Source organism: Oncorhynchus nerka, linkage group LG1 (genome assembly GCF_034236695.1).
Source record: "Oncorhynchus nerka isolate Pitt River linkage group LG1, Oner_Uvic_2.0, whole genome shotgun sequence".
Classification (NCBI taxonomy): domain Eukaryota; kingdom Metazoa; phylum Chordata; class Actinopteri; order Salmoniformes; family Salmonidae; genus Oncorhynchus; species Oncorhynchus nerka.
In genome coordinates this window covers 12,672,346-12,690,971 of record NC_088396.1, presented here as the reverse complement: position 1 = coordinate 12,690,971, position 18,626 = coordinate 12,672,346, and the positions used below count along the sequence as shown (strand labels likewise).

Below are 18,626 nucleotides of genomic sequence, written 5' to 3'. Positions count from 1 at the left end.
GCCAAAAAGCAAGTAAGTGTCTTGTGTAAGCACAAACAAACTTAGGCTGTGTCTAAAGCAAATCAAATGTATGTATAAAGCCCCATAGCCCTTTTACATCAGCACATGTCACTAAGTACTTATACAGAAACACAGCCTAAATCCTCAAACAGCAAGCAATGCAGATGTAGTGGCACAGTGGCTAGGAAAAACTTCCTAGAAAGGCAGGAACCCAGGAAGAAAGCTCTGAGGCGTGACCAGTCCTCTTCTGGCTGTGCCGGGTGGAGACTATAAGAGTCCATGACTTGACAGATCATGCAGTTTTAGTATTCTGATTGTAGAGTTCTGATCATGGAATTCCGAACGCATCATGCATCTACACCTACATGTGTCTATGATGTCCACAGTGTGTCCGGATTCCCTTTTCCCGCACTATATTCAAATGCCAGTATGCATTCTACAAATGGTGGAATAGGCAAAATATGAAAATAACACAACAACAACTGACGGCAGTAGCTAACCTTTGTAGCTTACTAGCCAGCTAACCTCTGTAGCTAGCCAGAAAACTAGCAAGCAACGCTAAAGGGATCGCAAACGGGTCAGCATAACCCGCAAATGGGTTAGCATAACTCTAGCCAAACAGAAAATATTTTTTCTAAATATTAGCTAGCTGCTAGCATTTATGAGGCCAGCAAACACATTCCTCACACTCTATGAATGTATTTCTTCCAATGCTATAATGAAAAGGTTACCTCTCAGCCCCAAAACACAAGTTTTCTGGAGATTTGTGGGAGGAGTGCTGATGATGTCGACCCACTGTATGTGCTTTTGGTAGCTTGATTGCGCCCAAACTGAGGATAAATCCACACACAATGCATCCCTGACCACCTGAAGTGGTCAGCCATAATTGAACACAATCAGACCAAATCAAATCAAATGTATTTATAAAGCCCTTTTTACATCAACAGATGTCACAAAGTGCTTATACAGAAAACCAGCCTAAAACCCCAAACATCAAGCAATCCAGATGTAGAAGCACAGTGACTAGGAAAACTCCCTAGAAAATAAGGAACCTAGGAATAAACCTAGAGAGGAACCAGGCTCTGAGGGGTGGCCAGTCCTCCTCTGTGGCTGTGTCGGGTAGATATTATAAGAGTACATGGCCATTAATTAAGGCAAGATCGTTCTTCAAGATGTTTAAACGTTTATAAATGACCAGCAGGGTAAAAATTTAATCACAGTGGTTGGAGAGTGTGCAACAGGTCAACACCTCAGGAGTAAATGCAAGTTGGCTTTTCATAGCTGAGCATTCAGAGGTTGAGACAGCAGGTGCGGTAGAGAGAGAGAGGGAGAGAGACCACAAAGTGACTTTTGTGTGTCTAGACCCGTCTTTTCAATGCAATTTTCGTATTCTATTAGCAGAAGTTGCATTTAAGTGTCAAGTGTAGACCCGACCTTACTTCAACATGACTCAAACCCATGTGGGTCAGCAAGATTACTGCATATGGCTTATGTCTTGATTTCAAAACCACCACATCTCATCTAAGAATACAGTTTAAACATCAACACACCACATAGGGCTACTTTGTTTTATTATAGAGGGGTAACAACACAAGAACAGTATGGTAAAACGGAAGAAAGACTGAGGATAAGGCTGAAAGGGGGTTAACCGTTATTCTACAGTGTTTGGGGTTCTAGCTACCCTGAAAAAAATATTACTTGCCTATACTGTACTTACATTAATTTGTGTCTGTCCAAATGTTTTCGTGGTGTGTAACTAAGGTGTTACTATACCATTACCATGTTATTTCTAGTAGCAAAGTCAACAACTGCTTTTTTAGTTTCTCGTAGGGATGCATTGCTGACATTTTACACATTTCCTAAGCACACCAATGTGCGGCAGTTTCAGTGTGCGCCTAAGATCAAATAAGGCCAAAATGATTTAGGTAGTCAAAAGTTCTGAGTGGACTGATTGATAACAGTGACAAAACCTGACACGCTGCACATCTAGTTTTTGACATTTTCAGAAGTTTCAGTAATGGTTGGAGACTCAATAGAAATGTCTGAAGAAGATTTTTGCTATAAGACTTGACAGCTTGCCGAGAAGCTCAAACTGTCATAGGCACTTCACAAGAGCACCCCCCCCCTCATACTTTGCTCAACAATCATGTATTTAAAGTGAGGCCATATCGCTCACTATATTAAACACACTTCTTCCCGTATAATAGTAGACATTTATTTAACGTTCTGTTTCTCTCCTCAATGTGAACTCACAGCGCTTCCAGTAGGAGACATGTCCCAACATATTCTCCTTGCTAGCCCTTCCTTCACTAACGTAAGCTAGTAACGTTAACGTTAGACAGCCGAGGAAAAGCTCCCCGTGTAGCTAGTTATGCTACTTTCTCCTCAAAACCAACTAAACACAGTCCAAGCTGTACTTGATATTTGAATAAAGGCGAAAACACTGCACTTAAAAGTCCAATATTTACCTGGTAAATGTCATGGATATCCCAGTAGGAAAAAGTTTTCCGGCAGCTTATCTCCACATGAAGCCCTTGATGGACCAAAGGTAGGGCGCGAGCTCCTCCCTCTCTAGACCAGTCGGCTACTCCTCCATGAGGTCATTTAGAGCTGGTCGGGCAACGCAACTGCGCGTCAACAGCACCGGACTTGTAAACCAAGCAATTTGAACCCTGTGTGCAGTGTATGCCTCATGTGCTTGCTCTTATTTAATCAAACTACAGTAGTGACGATGCACATTGATGATGGGAAGAAAACTACTTATATTTTTGTATTGCGTCCCATACGATGAAATGGATCTATATAACATATTACATGTATCTGATGTGGTGACGTAGTGTAGAATTATTTGTTAAACGAGGATCACTGGATGAGTCCTTCATTGAGTGATGATTTCATTTAAAGTAAATCAAATGTGGGTATGACTTTGCTCATCGTACCCGTTATAGTCAGGTGTATGGCGACACCGTGAGGCACAAACTAATAACATTCAAAGAAAACTCTCCAGTCCACTATATTTCTTAGTATTTTCGAGGTGCGAGTGACCGGTCTGAAAGCAAATCAAAACACCTATTATAAACGATTTTTTTTTTAAACAATCTGTTCATGACACTTGGCATCCGCTAATGCCAACCTAGTCAAAAGTTCCTGACAACCAACCTAGCACAGGTGGGATACCAAATGTCCATGAACCAGTGCTTCTTTTGTCTATTTATTAGAGGCAAACAGTGCCGACCTGTCATTCGGGGCAGTTAGGCCTCAAAAGAGCTGGGGCTCTGCCTCACCTGCCCTGAATGACAGGCTGGCACTGTTTGCCTCTAATAAATAGACAAAAGAAGCAACCAAAGATCTATGTTTGTTTTGCACTGGTTCATTGTTTAGCTAAAAGATTGTTTAGCTAAAAATGTTAACATATATAATTGTTTTGCGTGTTCTTTTGGCATAATACATGTCACATATCAGTTTGCAAACAATGTAAAAAATAAATAAAAAGGTAATAATCTTTGAGTCAATAAAGTCGCATTTAAACGGTCTCTTTTTTGCCTTCTTGAGTAAGTAAGGCAGTTCCAAAATGCAGGTGTTCCAAAATGTAGAGTTACATTAGAAGTGCGCATCCAAGAAGATGCAAGGTCATTGGCCACAATATAAATTCAGCAAAAAAAAGAAACATCCTCTCACTGTCAACTGCGTTTCATTTTCATCAAACTTAACATGTGTAAATATTTGTACGAACATAAGATTCAACAACTGAGACATAAACTGAACAAGCTCCACAGACATGTGACTATCAGAAATGGGATATGGCCCTAACAGTTTGTGGGCACAGTTTGTCACCGTTATAGTGTAATTCCTGTATTGTTTAGTATTGTGTTGTGTTGTGTAGTCGCTTTGCTGGCATGCATCCCCATTCTTTTGTTGTTGTTTGCCCCACCAAGATTTTCATCCTTAAATCGCCACTGGCAGCAAAGATAAAAAATAATAATAAATATAGGAAGAATTCCATACAGGTAGATGCAATTTCCCGCTCTCAATATCGGTGCATTCCTACTTCCTGGTCACCTGTACAATTGAACGATGTCCAATGATCCAATATGTTGTGCCCTCTAAAATCAAGTGGATATGCAAAAAAAGACAAACACAACAACCACAGAAGTACGCTAGGCCACATTGGCTGCGGTTAGACAGGTGGCCCAATTCTGATATTTTTTCCACTAATTGGTCTTTTGACCAATCACATTCGATCTTTTCACATCAGTGTTTTTTTTCAGATGTAATTGGTTTAAAAAAATAGTTAAACAAATAGTTTTTTACAATGCCTATAATTATTTTCTTGCGCAGAATAAATGTTGTGTTTTATTAAAATATAACAGAATATGATTATTAAGAAAGCAACAGAGTCCCTCTTACTCCTCCTCCCCACTGTGAGGCAAGGTTCTTGTTGGACTCAAGTGTTTATTCAGCAGTACAGCAGACGTTAGAGGGGCAATCGACCCTGTCAGATGACTGGGAATGGGCAGTCATTGGCAGGGAAATGTGCCCTGTCCATCTGCAACTCAGCATACCAACCACCACTCCATCCCTCCATCCCTCCACAAGTGACTATGAGGCCTCAGAATTACATACATAGGAAGGTACCAAAGGTTTGGGTAAAATGTGTGTGTGAGGAGAATCACAGATATAAACTTTTGTAGCTCTTGAAAAAAAAAATATATAGCTTCCCTGTTAAGGTTGATCTCCCCGCCCCATAATAATACAAATTCCCATAAAAATCTGTCAGTTAGAGACGTTTTTTTTTGCATTGGATATGTCTCAATCCACCACATACGCATGCACTTCCGCAACTGTGGTGAAAGGTGAGAGAGCTAGAGCGGTGTTTGTCAGACCATGAGACATCCCGCAAATCGGTCTTCTCGCAAAATTATCTGTAGCATCCGAACGGTTTGAGCTTCACACTAATATGGAAAGGTGAGACTCTCACGTACATGTACATGTCGTTTGTTTTGCTCTCGGATGCCCACAGGCCTAGCATGTCTCGTCTGAAGGGAAGTATGCAGTGCATTCAGAAAAAAATCAGACCCCTTCCCTTTTTCCACATTTTGTTACGTTACAGCCTTATTCTAAAATGGATTAAATCGTTTTTTCCCTCAACAATCTACACACAATACCCCATGATGACAAAGCAAAAACAGGTGTTTAGAAATGTTTGCAAATGTATTAAACTGAAATATCACATTTACATAAGTATTCAGACCCTTTACTCAGGACTTTGTTGAAGCACCTTTGGCAGCGATTACAGGCTCGAGTCTTCTTGGTTATAACTCTCTACAAGCTTGGCACACCTGTATTTGGGGAGTTTCTCCCATTATTTTCTGCAGATCCTCTCAAGCTCTGCCAGGTCGGATGGGGAGAGTCTCTGCACAGCTATTTTCAGATATCTCCAGAGGTGTTCGATTGGGTTCAAGTCCGGGATCTGGCTGGGCCATTCATGGACATTGAGACTTGTCCCGAAGCAGACCCTGCATTACGTTGGCTGTGTGCTTAGGGTCATTGTCCTCTTGGAAGGTGAATTTTTGCCCCAGTCTGAGGTCCTGAATGATCTGGAGCAGGTTTTCATCAAGGATCTCTCTGTACTTTGCTCCGTTCATCTTTTCCTCGATCCTGACTAGACTCCCGGTCCCTGCCGCTGAAAAACATCCCCACAGCATGATGGCTGCTACCACCAAAGATTTAAATCTTGATTTCATCAGTTATGGGGTATTGTGTGTAGATTGATGAGGAAAAAATAATTGTATCCATTTTAGAATAAGGCTGTAACATAACATTTGTAAAATGTCAAGGGGTCTGAATACTTTCCAAATGCACTGTATAGTGCCAAAAATAAAGGGTTAAATACATGCTAAATAATTCTCTCTCGGGTATAGGACAGACACTTCAGAACAAACAAACCTTTGATTTTTTGGGGGGGACCATCTGCTGTTCCATGTAGTGAATCTGTTATTCAATGCATTTGTATGGGTAACAGCAGTAAGGCCCAAAAAAATACATATATTTTTTGGATACTTCAAGGGATCTTAAAATTCAAAATCAAATAGCAAAATTAACCTTGGTATGACCTTCTTAAAATGATTCCATATAGCTTTGTAGACCCCCCCTTTAGACAGGGCTTTTTAGACTCTTATGGGTTAAATACAAGTATTTTTTCAATTGAAACCAGTTGCAGTCATGAAATTGTATTGGGAATTGAAACAATGACCTCAGGGTTGACATTTCCTTGACAAAGGTTATTCATCACAATTAGATAGTGTTGTAACAGTCATAAAAGTGCTGTGCTATGCATAAATCAAATGAAAAGGAAGTCTTAATGGATTATAGAGAACTCAATGTGGCATATTCATTTAGTATACAGCAAAGCAAATGCACAGTCTAATTGCTATAATTAATAATGCAACGATTTACATTTACTGTATATTGAGTATCAAAACATTTACTTAAGTCTACAAACATGCCATTTTGTCATATTAATGAATCACTTCATGCTTTGGTTCATTCCTGTAACACAGCCAGATGCCCTGGACTTTGGGACAGGGTGTGTGTGTGTGTGCATTGCTTATTTCTGTCCACCAGTCTCCTCATTATGCATGCACAGGTAACCAGCCAAATCCCAGCGGATCAAAGAGCCTCAACACAGCTGAAGGAGGGAACAAAGCCAGTACCTTCTCATATTCCAAATCTGTCCAACCTCACCATCTGCTAGAATGGAAGCTGGCAAAGGCTGCCAGCTGTTGTAAAAGCATTTGTTTCCAAGGTTATTCAACTGCCTACCTCCATCTTACAAAATGCCTAAGGCTAACATAGCATATAGTCTCCCTGTGTGCCATAAAAGCCCTTCACTGTCACTGACAGCTGACTTCTTTGCCACAAAGATAGACAAAAGATTAAATGTAAGCCGCGAGGTGACTGGAAAGTGGAGCCCAAACGAAATGGTTTAAGAGCCGGTTTTGGGTCCTACAGTAGTCCCCCCCCCTCCCCTCCACACACATGGTCAGTAAGACCTCTCACACCAAGCCATAACTGCTCTGCATTCCTCAAACATTTTCACTATATACAGCTGTATGCATCAACTTCCTTTTACTTAATGTGCCTATACTCTGCAATGCCTAGTTAAATAAAAATACATGTACAGTATGACTGCCAGGAAGAAAAGTATTAAACTGTGTAGACATCATACAAATGCTTAGGATATAAGTCGAGCAATTTCAGAGACTTGCTGCCTGTTTATCATAAAACAGCCAAGTACCCAATAAGAGTGGAGCACTACTTAGGTTAATATCAGATAAGAGCCCCTAGATACTCTATGGTGGATCTGGAAGAAGTCTTCAGTGCTTTGCTGGGTTCAGCCTCAGATATTTTGTGAGTGCACTATAAGAGAGGTCTACACATGCCGAGAACTTCTTCCAAAGCACTTCCATTCAAAGACAGTCTTCTGTGGGTCAGTTTCTGTGGACACAGTGAGGCAAAGCTTCCCGAGACATGCCAGAGTAAGTTTCACTCTCAGAAACAATGGTATTGTATGCTGTAATAACATGACTAAAGTATGTAGATTATGGAAATGTAGGCTAGTGTTCAAGCTCATGTGGAAGAACGGCTCCTGTCAATAGGAGAGGCCAGCGAGACAGAAAATACCTCACAACGGGGAAAATACACCCAAAGACCTTTGGCAATAGTGCAGTCATGACATATGATCTTCAGGTAGGATGAGCAGAGTTTCTAACGAGGAACCCCCCCCCCCCCCACCAGAGTTCCCAGTTGACTTAAACTCACTGAAGTCAAAGATTTCAGAGTTGTCCCAGTTGTCTTGAACACGACATACAAGTGTGACGCATAAAGAAGAAGAAAAATATGTCCTTCAAGCTGATAATGTACTTGTCACCACCCTGTGGTCACGACAAAATTTGCAGCATGATAAACACTTTCAAACAAACTATTCAATGAACTGATTATAAATGGTAACCTTGTTAACCATAAAACAAAAAGGACATGTTTCTAACGCCATGCAACTTTTTTTTTTATTCAAGCCGTAAACAAATGCTAAGCTTTTCACTATGAAAAACAGACACGGATGAAACAGTCAGACATCCATCTTATACAACATACCAATTCCAAAATCCCCACCATGTGTGTTTTAGTTCACTTGCATACACTCATTAATAAAAAAGGCACAGTAAATGCTGGTTTGTAGTAAGCAGAACACCACCCATATCCCGACAAAGCCCCACTTTCACCTAAAAGCAGTTACAAAGTTCAACCAATTCAAAGTAGATGAATGGATTCTAGAGCACTAAACATTCAAATCTTTTCTGACATCTCATGTTGGTCCTCTCATGCATGTAACTAAACCTTCCTGCTAGTCTTTCACAGTTGACGTCACATGTTTCCTTCAGGCAACTTCAACACGTGTTGCTTCAGAACTTCTTCGGTTGCTGGATGCAGAAGGTAGACTTGAAAGCTGGCGAGTGTGCTTTCTCCAAAGCAGGTCTGAGTCTGCTGTGTTTCACACTTACTGGGGTCTCTGGGAAGTCATGTCCCTGAAACAATTAAGAAATAATTGTATAAAATCATGGCTGACCAAGCAATATGGAAGAAAACTATTTTACTATGCCAGTCTGTAGTAGGTAGGCTATGAGTAAATGTTGACTTGCATGATCATTACAAATGAAGCCAAATGATTGTAGTTTACAGCTAACCCTGTTTCTTGGCCAACCCTTGTGGGATACGAATGCAGCCATTATTTTAAGTCAGATATCCTTACCTTGTCAAGTGTCCCTGACATCAAGACACTGACTAGCTGCATTCGGCTGGAGGTGGCTGCAGATCTAGAACAGTATGACAGGTTTAAAGACAAACTCAACATTGCAGTTAAAGGTTTTCCTGATGTTCTCTTAAATGTAAAAAATAAATCAAATAAATCATCCAAGCTCCGTCAATCAGCGAGACCCTGTAGATGGAGTATTGGGTGGTATTCATTAAGTACCTAATGGAATTAAACAGGTAGGGACTACCTGAACTGTACCTGGGTTTCGGAACCTTGTGTTCCCTCTCTGGGTTCACATGGTGGGTGGCATGACTCTCCTCATAGCTCTTCTTGGCCACTCGTTTCCCCCCAGCCTTCACTGCGGAGCCAGAGTGGAACAGTTTGAAATAAATAGTTAACATTCTCATTCTTTGCCAATCCAGCATTAAATGCAACATCCTTCTCACCTGTTCAGAAAGGAGTTAAAACTAACGAGTTAATGTAAGACTAAACAACTGTGCATGTTGTAATACCAGTTGGTCTACCTCAATATAGAAGTAGATTGTGAGAATATCAGTGCTGACTTTGGTAGATTGATCAAGAGGTGGCACTGGCAGTGAGAATACAGTTAAGCATTGTCATCTTATTTTCCTCAGCTGCTTGCAAGAGGCAGGGTTAATCAAAACAAATATACTTTACCCACATCCTGTCAAAGCAACAAGTGCTTATGGCCAAACAATGTGCAGCTCTGATCAGAGAAATAATTTCATTTGAGAGTCCCTTTCAGGGTCCATGTGTATTAAGCACATCTCAGAGTAGGGCAAAGCGCTCCTACTCTTGATATGGCCCCAGAACTTGTTTTCTGGGACATCATGTCACACCATAAGTCTAGTCAACAGGCAGTGAACTACAGTGCCTTCAGAAAGTAGTCATACCACTTGACTTATTCCACATTGTGTTACAGAAGGAATTCAAAATTGATTCACCCCCGCACCACCAAGAGACAAAGTGAAAACATGTTTTCTAAATGTACGTAAGTATTCACACCAGAGTCAATACATTTTTGAATCACCTTTGGCAGCAATTACAACTGAGTTTATGGGTAAGTCTAAGCTTTGCACACCTGGATTGTACAATATTGCACATTCTTTAAAAAAAAGTTAAAGCTCAATCAAGTTGGTTGTTGATCATTGATAGACAGCCATTTAAGTCTTGCCATTAATTTAAGTCAAAACTGTAACTAGGCTACTCAGGATCATTCAAGTCATTTTGGTAAGCAACTTCAGTGTATATTTGGCTGTGCATTTTAAGTTATTGTCCTGCGTAAAGGTGGATTTGTCTCCCAGTGTCTGTTGAAAAGCAGACTGTACCAGGTTTCCCACCCCCTCCAGGACTATGCCTGTGCTTAGCTCTTATTCAGTTCATTTTTATCCTTAAAAAATATAAAATAATCCTTACAGATGACAAGCATACCCATAACATGATGCAGACACCACCATGCTTTAAAATACAAAGACTGGTACTCAGTGATGTCGTTGGACATGCCCCAAACATAATGCATTGTATTCATGCCAAAATTAATTTCTTCGACACAATTTTTGCAGTTTTGCTTAATTGGAAACAGGATGTATATTTTGGAATACTTTCATTCTGTACAGGTTTCCTTTTCACTCTGTGAATTAGGTTAGAGTAACTACAATGTTGTTCCATTCTCAGTTGTCGCCTACTACAGCCATTACACTCCGTAATTGTGTCAAAGTCAACATTGCCCTCATCGTGAAATCCCGGAGTGGTTTCCTTGCTTCTTCAGCAACCGAGTTAGGTAAGGAAGCATGTATCTTTGTAATGACTGGGTGTATTGATACACCATCCAAAGTTGAATTAATAACTTCACCATGATCAAAGGGATCAGTCTTTTTCTTAACCCATCTACCAATGATTGCCCTTCTTTGCGAGGCATTGGAAAACATCCCTGGCCTTTGTTCACTGCTCGACTGAGGTACCTAAGAGATAATTGTATGTGTGGGCTACAGCGATGAGATCATTCAAAAATCATGTTAAACACCATTATTGCACACAGAGGGAGTCCATGCAACTTGAGCACATTCTTACCCCTGAACTTATTTAGGCTTGCCATAACAAAGGGGTTGAATATTTGATGCAAACATTTCAGCTTTACATCATTTTTTTTATTTTTTATTAAAAGACTGAAAACATAATTCCACTTTGAAATTAAGGGGTATTGCGTGTAGGCCAGTGACAAAATCTAACTTAATCAATTTTAAAATCAGGCTGTAACAAAAAAAGTGGTAAAAGTCAAGGGGTGTGAATACTTTGAAGGCACTGTACATATATTCAACTAATAATGTTATTACATTTTGCAGTAGCTTGGTGGTAGTTGAACTAACTCAAATCTATACTGAAAAAATATATAAAAGGCAACATGTAAAGTGCTGGTCCCTTGTTTAATTAGCTGAACTAAAATGGCCCAGAAAACATTTCTCCTTTGCCAAGATAATCCATCCACCTGACAGGTGTGGCATATCAAGAAGCTGATTGAATAGCATTACACAGATGCACCTTGTGCTGAGGACAAACTAAACTAAACATTTTTGTGGCCTAACACCAGAATGCCACAGATGTCTCAAGTCGAGGGAGCGCGCAATTTGCATGCTGACTGCAGTAATGTCCACCAGAGATGTTGCTAGAATTTAAAGCTACCTCCGTAATGTTAAAGAATTTGGCAGTACGTCCAACCGGCCTCAACTACAGACCCCGTGTAACCACGCCAACCCAGGACCTCCACATCCAGCTTCTTCACCTGCTGGATCGCCTGAGACCAGCCACCCAGACAGCTGATGAAACGGAAGAGTATTTCTGCCTGTAATAAAGCCTTTTTGTGGGGAAAAACTAATTATGATTGGCTGGGCCTGGCTCTCAAGTGGGTGGGCCCCTGCCCAGTCATGTAAAAATCCATAGATTAGGGCCTAATGCATTTATTTAATTTGACTGATTTCCTTATGAACTTTTACTAAGTAATATTGTTGAAATTGTTGCATATTGTGTTTATATTTTAGTTCAGCATTGTTAACATTTTTAGTAGTTAATTACTTTTGTCATGAAGCCAACTACTGGAACTACACTTTATTAGGCAATAATTCCCTTTCAGCATCAGACCTGCCTAATGCTTACTTGAAACACTGTGCCTCATTCTGTGTTAAAGACACTAAATTACACATTCTCTTAATATCTGACTCGAGTGATCTGTTCTTGCAATTTGTAAACTGACATGTCAGATTTTCCATTTTTTGTAGTGAATTACTTTTTCCTACATACAATGTAACTTTTGTGGCGACCTAACACAATTAATATAATTAAGTCATAGATATCATTCTCAATGACACCTAGTCTATAAGCGGGAGATATGTTCTATTTCTATGCTTTCCGTTTAAGTTTCTACTTTTGTACGACAGCTTCAAACACCTAAAAATACAATATTTGGGGTTATGGATCATATATTTCACAGCGGTTTAGATGGTACACTAATTCTCTACACTATACTTGTTTTGTCACAAATTAAGAATTAGGCGAACTATTAGAATTTTAGCAACCAGGAAATAGCGGAGTGATTTCTGCAAAGTGCATCTTTAAGGGTAGCTTTAGTGTAAATTAATTTCTTCCAGTGTGAAGGACCTGGTACATTGGAAAACTATTTTCAGAGCACTGGTAGCGTCCCAAACACTGCCAATAGACATTCAGCCTTCATGAAGTACGGCGGCATCGCAATAATGCCGTTAATTAGCATTTTAATAAACAGTTTGACTGTGATTATGACTCAAAAACATATGCACAAGCAAGAACCTGCATTGGGAAATATTCACTTAACTACATGAACCGCAGTGCTGGCCATCCTGTCCCTCGAGCACAGAATGTAACACGGTGGAACAATAGGCTATGCTATACACCGATTCAAGTTCCATACCGCATTGTGACGATAAATACAATTACAAGTAGCAAGGATGAGAGCATTTAGGCCTACTACTGCATGCAATCGTTATGAGTTTCCATATTTTATTAGTTTACCACCTACGCACTTGAGATTTGAGCGTGCGTATCAACACTGTAGCAGAACTGTAACAATGTTCGCACAAGACGAAAACAAAAATATATTCAACAGGAAGAGTAGACCTATATGGTAAATACACTGAATGTGGACCCCACTTACTTCCTCAAAATAACCCATTACATCGAACACATTGTTATACAAAGAAAATACGCAGTTCAGTGACAATTACGAATTAGTGTGAATTAATCGACAATATACCTGCTGGAGGATGGCCAGCCTTCAATTCAAGACTCTCTCTCATTTCAGATTTAGATAGCTGAACCATTCTTGACTTCTGAACAACAATAACAGAACACAAACTAGAACAATACCAACTCCGTTGCTTTTATACTGCTGAAAGGAGAATGACGTAGCTGATGCAGGAAGCAAGCATCAGCATATGGGACTGCAGCACTCATTTATTCCACACGAGTGGACCAGACATATGGCGTGAGCAGCCTCAAACAGTTACATTGTTTTATTTAGTAGATCGATTGGCGCATTTGTGTTTGTGGTGCGCATTGAGGATGTTTATGATCTAATCATATTTCCTACCTACCAATCCTGTCGTTTATACAACACTATTGCCTCGTTCAAAAACAACCTTCAGCCACTCCCCTCTGTGTTTGCAGATCTGAATAAAGCAGGATAGAAGTAAGCAATATGGTAATTCACCATCAGGTTGGGTAGAGCATATACATTGCTAGCTGACTTTTTAAAGATCTGTACATTATGAATGACCTAGAGTACAGGGAGGGGCAACATTGTTTTTGAACAGAACTCGTCTCACATTTATCTTAGTGGAACATGCTTGCTATTTATGTAATAAATTGTTTAAAACAACTTGATATCCTGGCAAAAAGCAGTGCCTGCATTGTCAATCTTTTTTTGTCACTTCTAACAACTTTTAAAGTGTTTATCTGAAAAGGTCTATTGTCTAGTCCTGAAATAAGACAAAGAAAATGCTGAGTGTCTGATAATTCTTTATCATGTATGTTTCCCAAATGGCACCCTACTCCCTATATAGTGCACTACTTTTGACCAGGGCCCATATGGTTCTGGTCAAAAGGGGCCCATAGGTCTCTGGTCAAAAGTATTGCACTATATAGGGAATAGGGTGCCATTTGGGGATCGTGGTCAAAAGAAGTGCACTATGTAGGGAGAAGAGTGGCACTATGTACGGGAATAGAGTGGCACTTGGGATGCAACCGTTGCCTTCTTTTTCTACGTTATGCATGCAAAGACGAGAGGATGAGCAACAGAAGGGAGGAGTTGTAGAGCTCTTCAATGGACCAAACGTTCACATTTATTTCTGTTGGTTGGTGTGCAAAGAAAATGGCAGTGAACCATCCCATGAAAGGTCCAGCACAGAAAATGGAAAAATAAAGAGAATATCTGCAAAGTCACAAAAATGTCTGCAATTCCACAATTCATTGAAAAAAACAAAAGTCAACTTTTATTAACTTTGCAAGTTTGTGTTATGATGTAATTTTTTCCCACATCTCTTTCCTTCTTCATATACTGCATTTATAGATCTATAATATAGATTTGACATGGCACAAGTCTTTACCAGTGCTGATGAGCGTCAACCATGTGGCATTCTTTTCTGTATTTACAATTAAATGACGAAAATGTACAACACTCCATGGCATACACAATCTCAACATTAAGAACAAATACAATGTGATCCCTCTGTACAAACTAACATCTTTAGATTACTTTTTTTTTTTTTACAGATATGAGTTCATGAACCATTTTAGCCTACAGACATACACATACACATTCCCCATCTCTCTTTACCACAAACCTTCCGTCACATATCCCACACCTTCACCATGCTACCACAGCAACGGGTTTCCAATAGAAAAACTAACATCTAGACCGAGCAGAGCGCCGCTCACAATGATGTCCAATGCCGACCATTCCCCAAACACACCACTGCATGATTCCCTCTCTTCGTTTAAAACAACAACCACATTCCTTGATTTCCTTCTTTCTTTGGCTAACGTTCTGTTTCTCCATCTGCCATCGCTTCAACCCCCACATTCAGATTCACTTTTTAATTTTTTAATTTTTTTTAACAAACACAAATAAAAGTTAATGGACGAGTTCATCAGATGGGTTCCAAAGATGGAGTCCCTATACCCAGGAGTCTGGTGAGCCTGGGTACTGCTCCGCCCTGTAGGAAGGCCTCCGGGTGGTGGAGTAAAAGTCCACGTAGTTCGTGGTGGATTTGAGTCCGTGGCCGTGCGACTGAGAGCTGTAGTCTGCCGTTGGGGGGAAGGTGACTACTTCCTCCACATAGGGTTCCTCGTAGCCGTGCGGAGACTGCAGGTACATTCTGTAGGTGTCGTAGTTCCGCCTGCTCGGCTCCTCGGTGTAGTACACCTGCTGCTGTAGAGACGAGAGGAGCAACGCTAAATCAGGTCTGTTTATGTGAAAAGCGGGAACATATCTACTTTGAAGTCCAGTGTTTGTTTGATTTATGGGTCATTTTTGGTTGAAATGAACTCACACTCTTTTGGCGCTTTCCCAGACACAGATTAAACCTAGTCCTAAAAACCAAGATCAATCGAGAATCTCAATTTTAAAAAAGCTTTTTAGTCGAGGACTAGGCTTAATCTGTGTCCGGGAAACGGCCCCTATGGGTATTGAAACTCCAGCTGCATGGCTATACAGGGTTGGGTGCAATATCCTGATTGTCCAGTCTGAGAGGGAGTGGAGGGAGGGAACTGAGCTTCCCTCTCCCTGGGTGCTATCTAGGTGCCTGAGACGACCCAGCCCTTCCCTCTCACAGCAGTCACATCCCCTCTAACTCAAACAATGGCTGATATGATGGATGTCTCCCAGATGGAGATGGATGTCCGACCAGGAGGGACTGATTTAGAGTCTGTATTGTATTTACCTGTGTTCTTCTGGGGTCCTCTCTTGTAGGCGAGGGGTAAGAGCCGATGTAATATGGCGGTGGCTTTCCAGTCCCTGGCAGAGAAATGCACAACATAATGGTATAACTTCAGCTTCGCCATGAACTTGACTTGTTAGCGTACAGTGTGTCAAATATCCCATTCCACACATTCCCTTAAGCATGATCTCTGTATAACGGTCTGATACAGCTACGCTGGACAGAACAGACTAATAGCATACAGTCAAATGGTTGGGCACCAGTGTCTTATTGTTTGCAAAGCCTGTGGGATGGTATTTTCTTTGGCCCATTTTCAAGCCAGAGGAATCCTGAAAGTCATTTTCCACTCTTTGTTCCCAGCATTCTGGGTTTTCATGGCTGGCCCAGGGAGTGTGGCTGGGTAGACAGGAGGGGTAGGCGGGTTAATGTGGATGAGGCTGCAGCTCTGTTTACTCAGCGCCCCATTGAGGATTGTCTGTCTGGCAGCGGCGAGTCTGGGTGCCCTGCATACCTAGCCTACGTCCCAAATGGCACCCTATTCCCTATGCAGTGCACTACTTTTGAACAGGGCTCTGGTCAAAAACTAGTGCACTACATAGGGAACAGGGTGCCATTTTGGAAGTAGCCCTACTGTTCCTCAGGGCAACTGACAATGGCCGCTTTGTAGTGGCTGCACAGCCAAGCGGCTCACAATGCGGGTGGACCAGTAACTCTATTGATCAGCAGATCCACTTAAACGCAACAAAAAGGCTCAAGTGCTCTTTTGAACTTAGCCGATGGTCCAAGAGCCTCCAGCTCCCAATAAGAGAGATAAGAAAGAGGGAAATAGGGTGGTCGTGGTGGAGCTGGGGGAGAGCTAGGGGAGAGCTAGAGGAGAGGGGGCATGGAATGTGATTCCTGGGAGTGGTGAGGGGAGATCAAATAGATTACAGCCTACATAGGGGTAAAAATGACCCTAGGGGATACTTTAATCACAGTCTGGTGTACATGGCTGACACATTCTCAATCACATTCCAAAGTCTCACATGATAGACTGTGTTTTATGTACAGTAATAATTCTGAGATCATGAGAATTCTGGACGCACATCGCTTACCTGTATATTGATATTTATGTACATTGTTGTCCCCTTGGTTATTATAAAATTGCATAGTTGACGGTGCCCTCTGATAATCAGAACGGTGTTCTTTGATTCCCAGTATTGCAGGAGAAGAGGTGGCACTACCAGCTGTGGACAACAGAACACGGAGGTGAGAAGGATGAAACGTTGAATTGAACCGTCTTTGTGTCCTTATCTAGGGCAACGTCCCAAATGGCTCCACATTTCCTATCTGGGGCATTCATGTTGACCAGAACCCTGTGGGCCCTGGTGAAAAATAGTGTACTAAGACAGTGTTTCTTAATCCTGGTCCTGGGGACCCAAAGGGGTCCACATTTGAGTTTTTAACCTAGCAGTACACACCTGATTCCACTAATCATCAAACCTTTGAGGTGTGTGTGTAGTGCTAGGGCAAAAACAAAAATGTGTACCCTTTTAGGTCCTTAGGACCAGGATAAAAATATAAAAAAATTAAATGGGGAATAGGGTGCCATTTGGGATGTAACCTAGGTGAATTATTGTTTATGTTGCTAGGCTGACCTGACTGGTTGACCGGTGACATCTGTATGGTGCTGGTGGGGAGGGTGGGCTGAGACTTGAACCTGTCGCGCTCTAGAGTGGATACCGGTGTGATGAAGTGGTTTTGGCTCCATCCGTCCTAAAGGCCAGTAGAGAAAGGAGACAGGGGTTAGTTTGAGCCACAAAAACCTGGGCTGCGCCCCAATAATATCTCCTTTCTCCTGAAGTGTACACTTGTTCACTACTTCCCACAAATCTAAAAGCCTTGGACTGGTGGCGGGACACGGGCTTGTGGGAGTTTCCGCCATATCTCATACACCAGCCATTTCCTTTCAATGAAGGGAAGTGAACAAGTGCACACTTTGGCAGGAAGGAGAGATAATTGGGACGTAGCCCTGCTGTATTTAGCCTCCTCATCCCAACACGGGTCCTTCCCTTACCTTCTTATAGATAGTTCTCAGGTCTTTGTACTGCCACAGTGTGTTGAGGACCTGAGCGGCAGCTTTCACCACCTTCATAGAGTACCTTTGAGGACAGAGAGATGCATGTCACCACACATTACCCCTGAGAAGTTAGAACTGAGGCCTCTTAGGGATATACGGCAAATGCATGGCATGGCATGTTTCTGTGGTTAAATAATATGTCTAATAATAATGAGTCTACTCTCAACGGTTTGAAATTGCTCTCACTCCATTCCGGGGTGTAACCTCAGCACATGAGCCTAGAGCAAGCGCCTGTGTGGAAGCACAAGTTGTCCTTCCTCGTGCTCTCTGTGTGCATCTCGAATGGCACCCCTGTCCCTTATATAGTAAACAACTAAAGGAATAGCAGTAGACTGAAAAGTAATGCACTAGAACGGGAATAGGGTGCCATTTGCGACGCAGCCTCTGTCTGAGCAGCAGCCGAAGCCTCTCTCTCACCTCTCTCCCCTGCCCTTGGTGATGTTGACCAGCTTCTCGATGCCGCCCGTGTCGGCCAGTGCCTTGGCGTTCTCCATGTTCTTGCTGGTGACCTCGTGCAGGGTGCAGCAGATGGCCGCCACCGTCTCGTCAGAGAGCAGGGTGGTGTTCCCCCCAGGGAGACGATTCACCAGGTCCCTCATTGCATACTTCCCTGGGAGGGAGGGTGGGAGGGAGGGAGGGAAGGAAGGAAGGAAGGAAGGAAGGAACAAGTATTAATTATGTACTTTATCATTTCTGTTATGAATTTACG

General features: G+C 41.7%; 3 protein-coding genes across 7 annotated transcripts in view; all 3 read right to left on the bottom strand.

The window, feature by feature from the left end:
* LOC115142026 (protein TANC1) overlaps positions 1-2,583 on the bottom strand; it is a 192,194-nt gene extending 189,611 nt beyond the window's left edge. Inside the window, exon 1 of one of the 2 annotated variants that reach the window (XM_065005125.1) lies at positions 2,469-2,583. The gene's annotated coding sequence lies outside the window, so the exon portion shown is untranslated. The remainder of the gene's footprint in view (positions 1-2,468) is intronic. The other variant, XM_029681649.2, reaches the window with a different exon arrangement.
* A 5,457-nt stretch (positions 2,584-8,040) lies between these two features.
* LOC115141950 (death-associated protein-like 1 homolog) lies at positions 8,041-13,257 on the bottom strand. The gene is made up of 4 exons (XM_029681416.2): positions 13,116-13,257; positions 9,071-9,170; positions 8,810-8,873; positions 8,041-8,585 (listed from the first exon to the last, which is right to left on the bottom strand). Exons 1-4 carry the CDS (start codon positions 13,180-13,182, stop codon positions 8,463-8,465), a joined length of 354 nt encoding a protein of 117 aa, XP_029537276.1. The 5' UTR covers positions 13,183-13,257; the 3' UTR covers positions 8,041-8,462.
* A 922-nt stretch (positions 13,258-14,179) lies between these two features.
* Positions 14,180-18,626, bottom strand: part of LOC115141696 (plakophilin-4) — a 144,640-nt gene continuing 140,193 nt past the window's right edge. For 3 of the 4 annotated variants that reach the window (XM_029681019.2, XM_065005040.1, XM_065005072.1), the window contains 6 exons: positions 18,335-18,527; positions 17,855-17,939; positions 17,436-17,553; positions 16,893-17,024; positions 15,802-15,875; positions 14,180-15,290 (listed from right to left, as the gene is read on the bottom strand). In XM_029681019.2, the coding sequence (XP_029536879.2) occupies positions 15,036-15,290; positions 15,802-15,875; positions 16,893-17,024; positions 17,436-17,553; positions 17,855-17,939; positions 18,335-18,527 (857 nt within the window). In that variant the 3' untranslated portion in view covers positions 14,180-15,035. The remainder of the gene's footprint in view (positions 15,291-15,801; positions 15,876-16,892; positions 17,025-17,435; positions 17,554-17,854; positions 17,940-18,334; positions 18,528-18,626) is intronic. The other variant, XM_065005005.1, reaches the window with a different exon arrangement.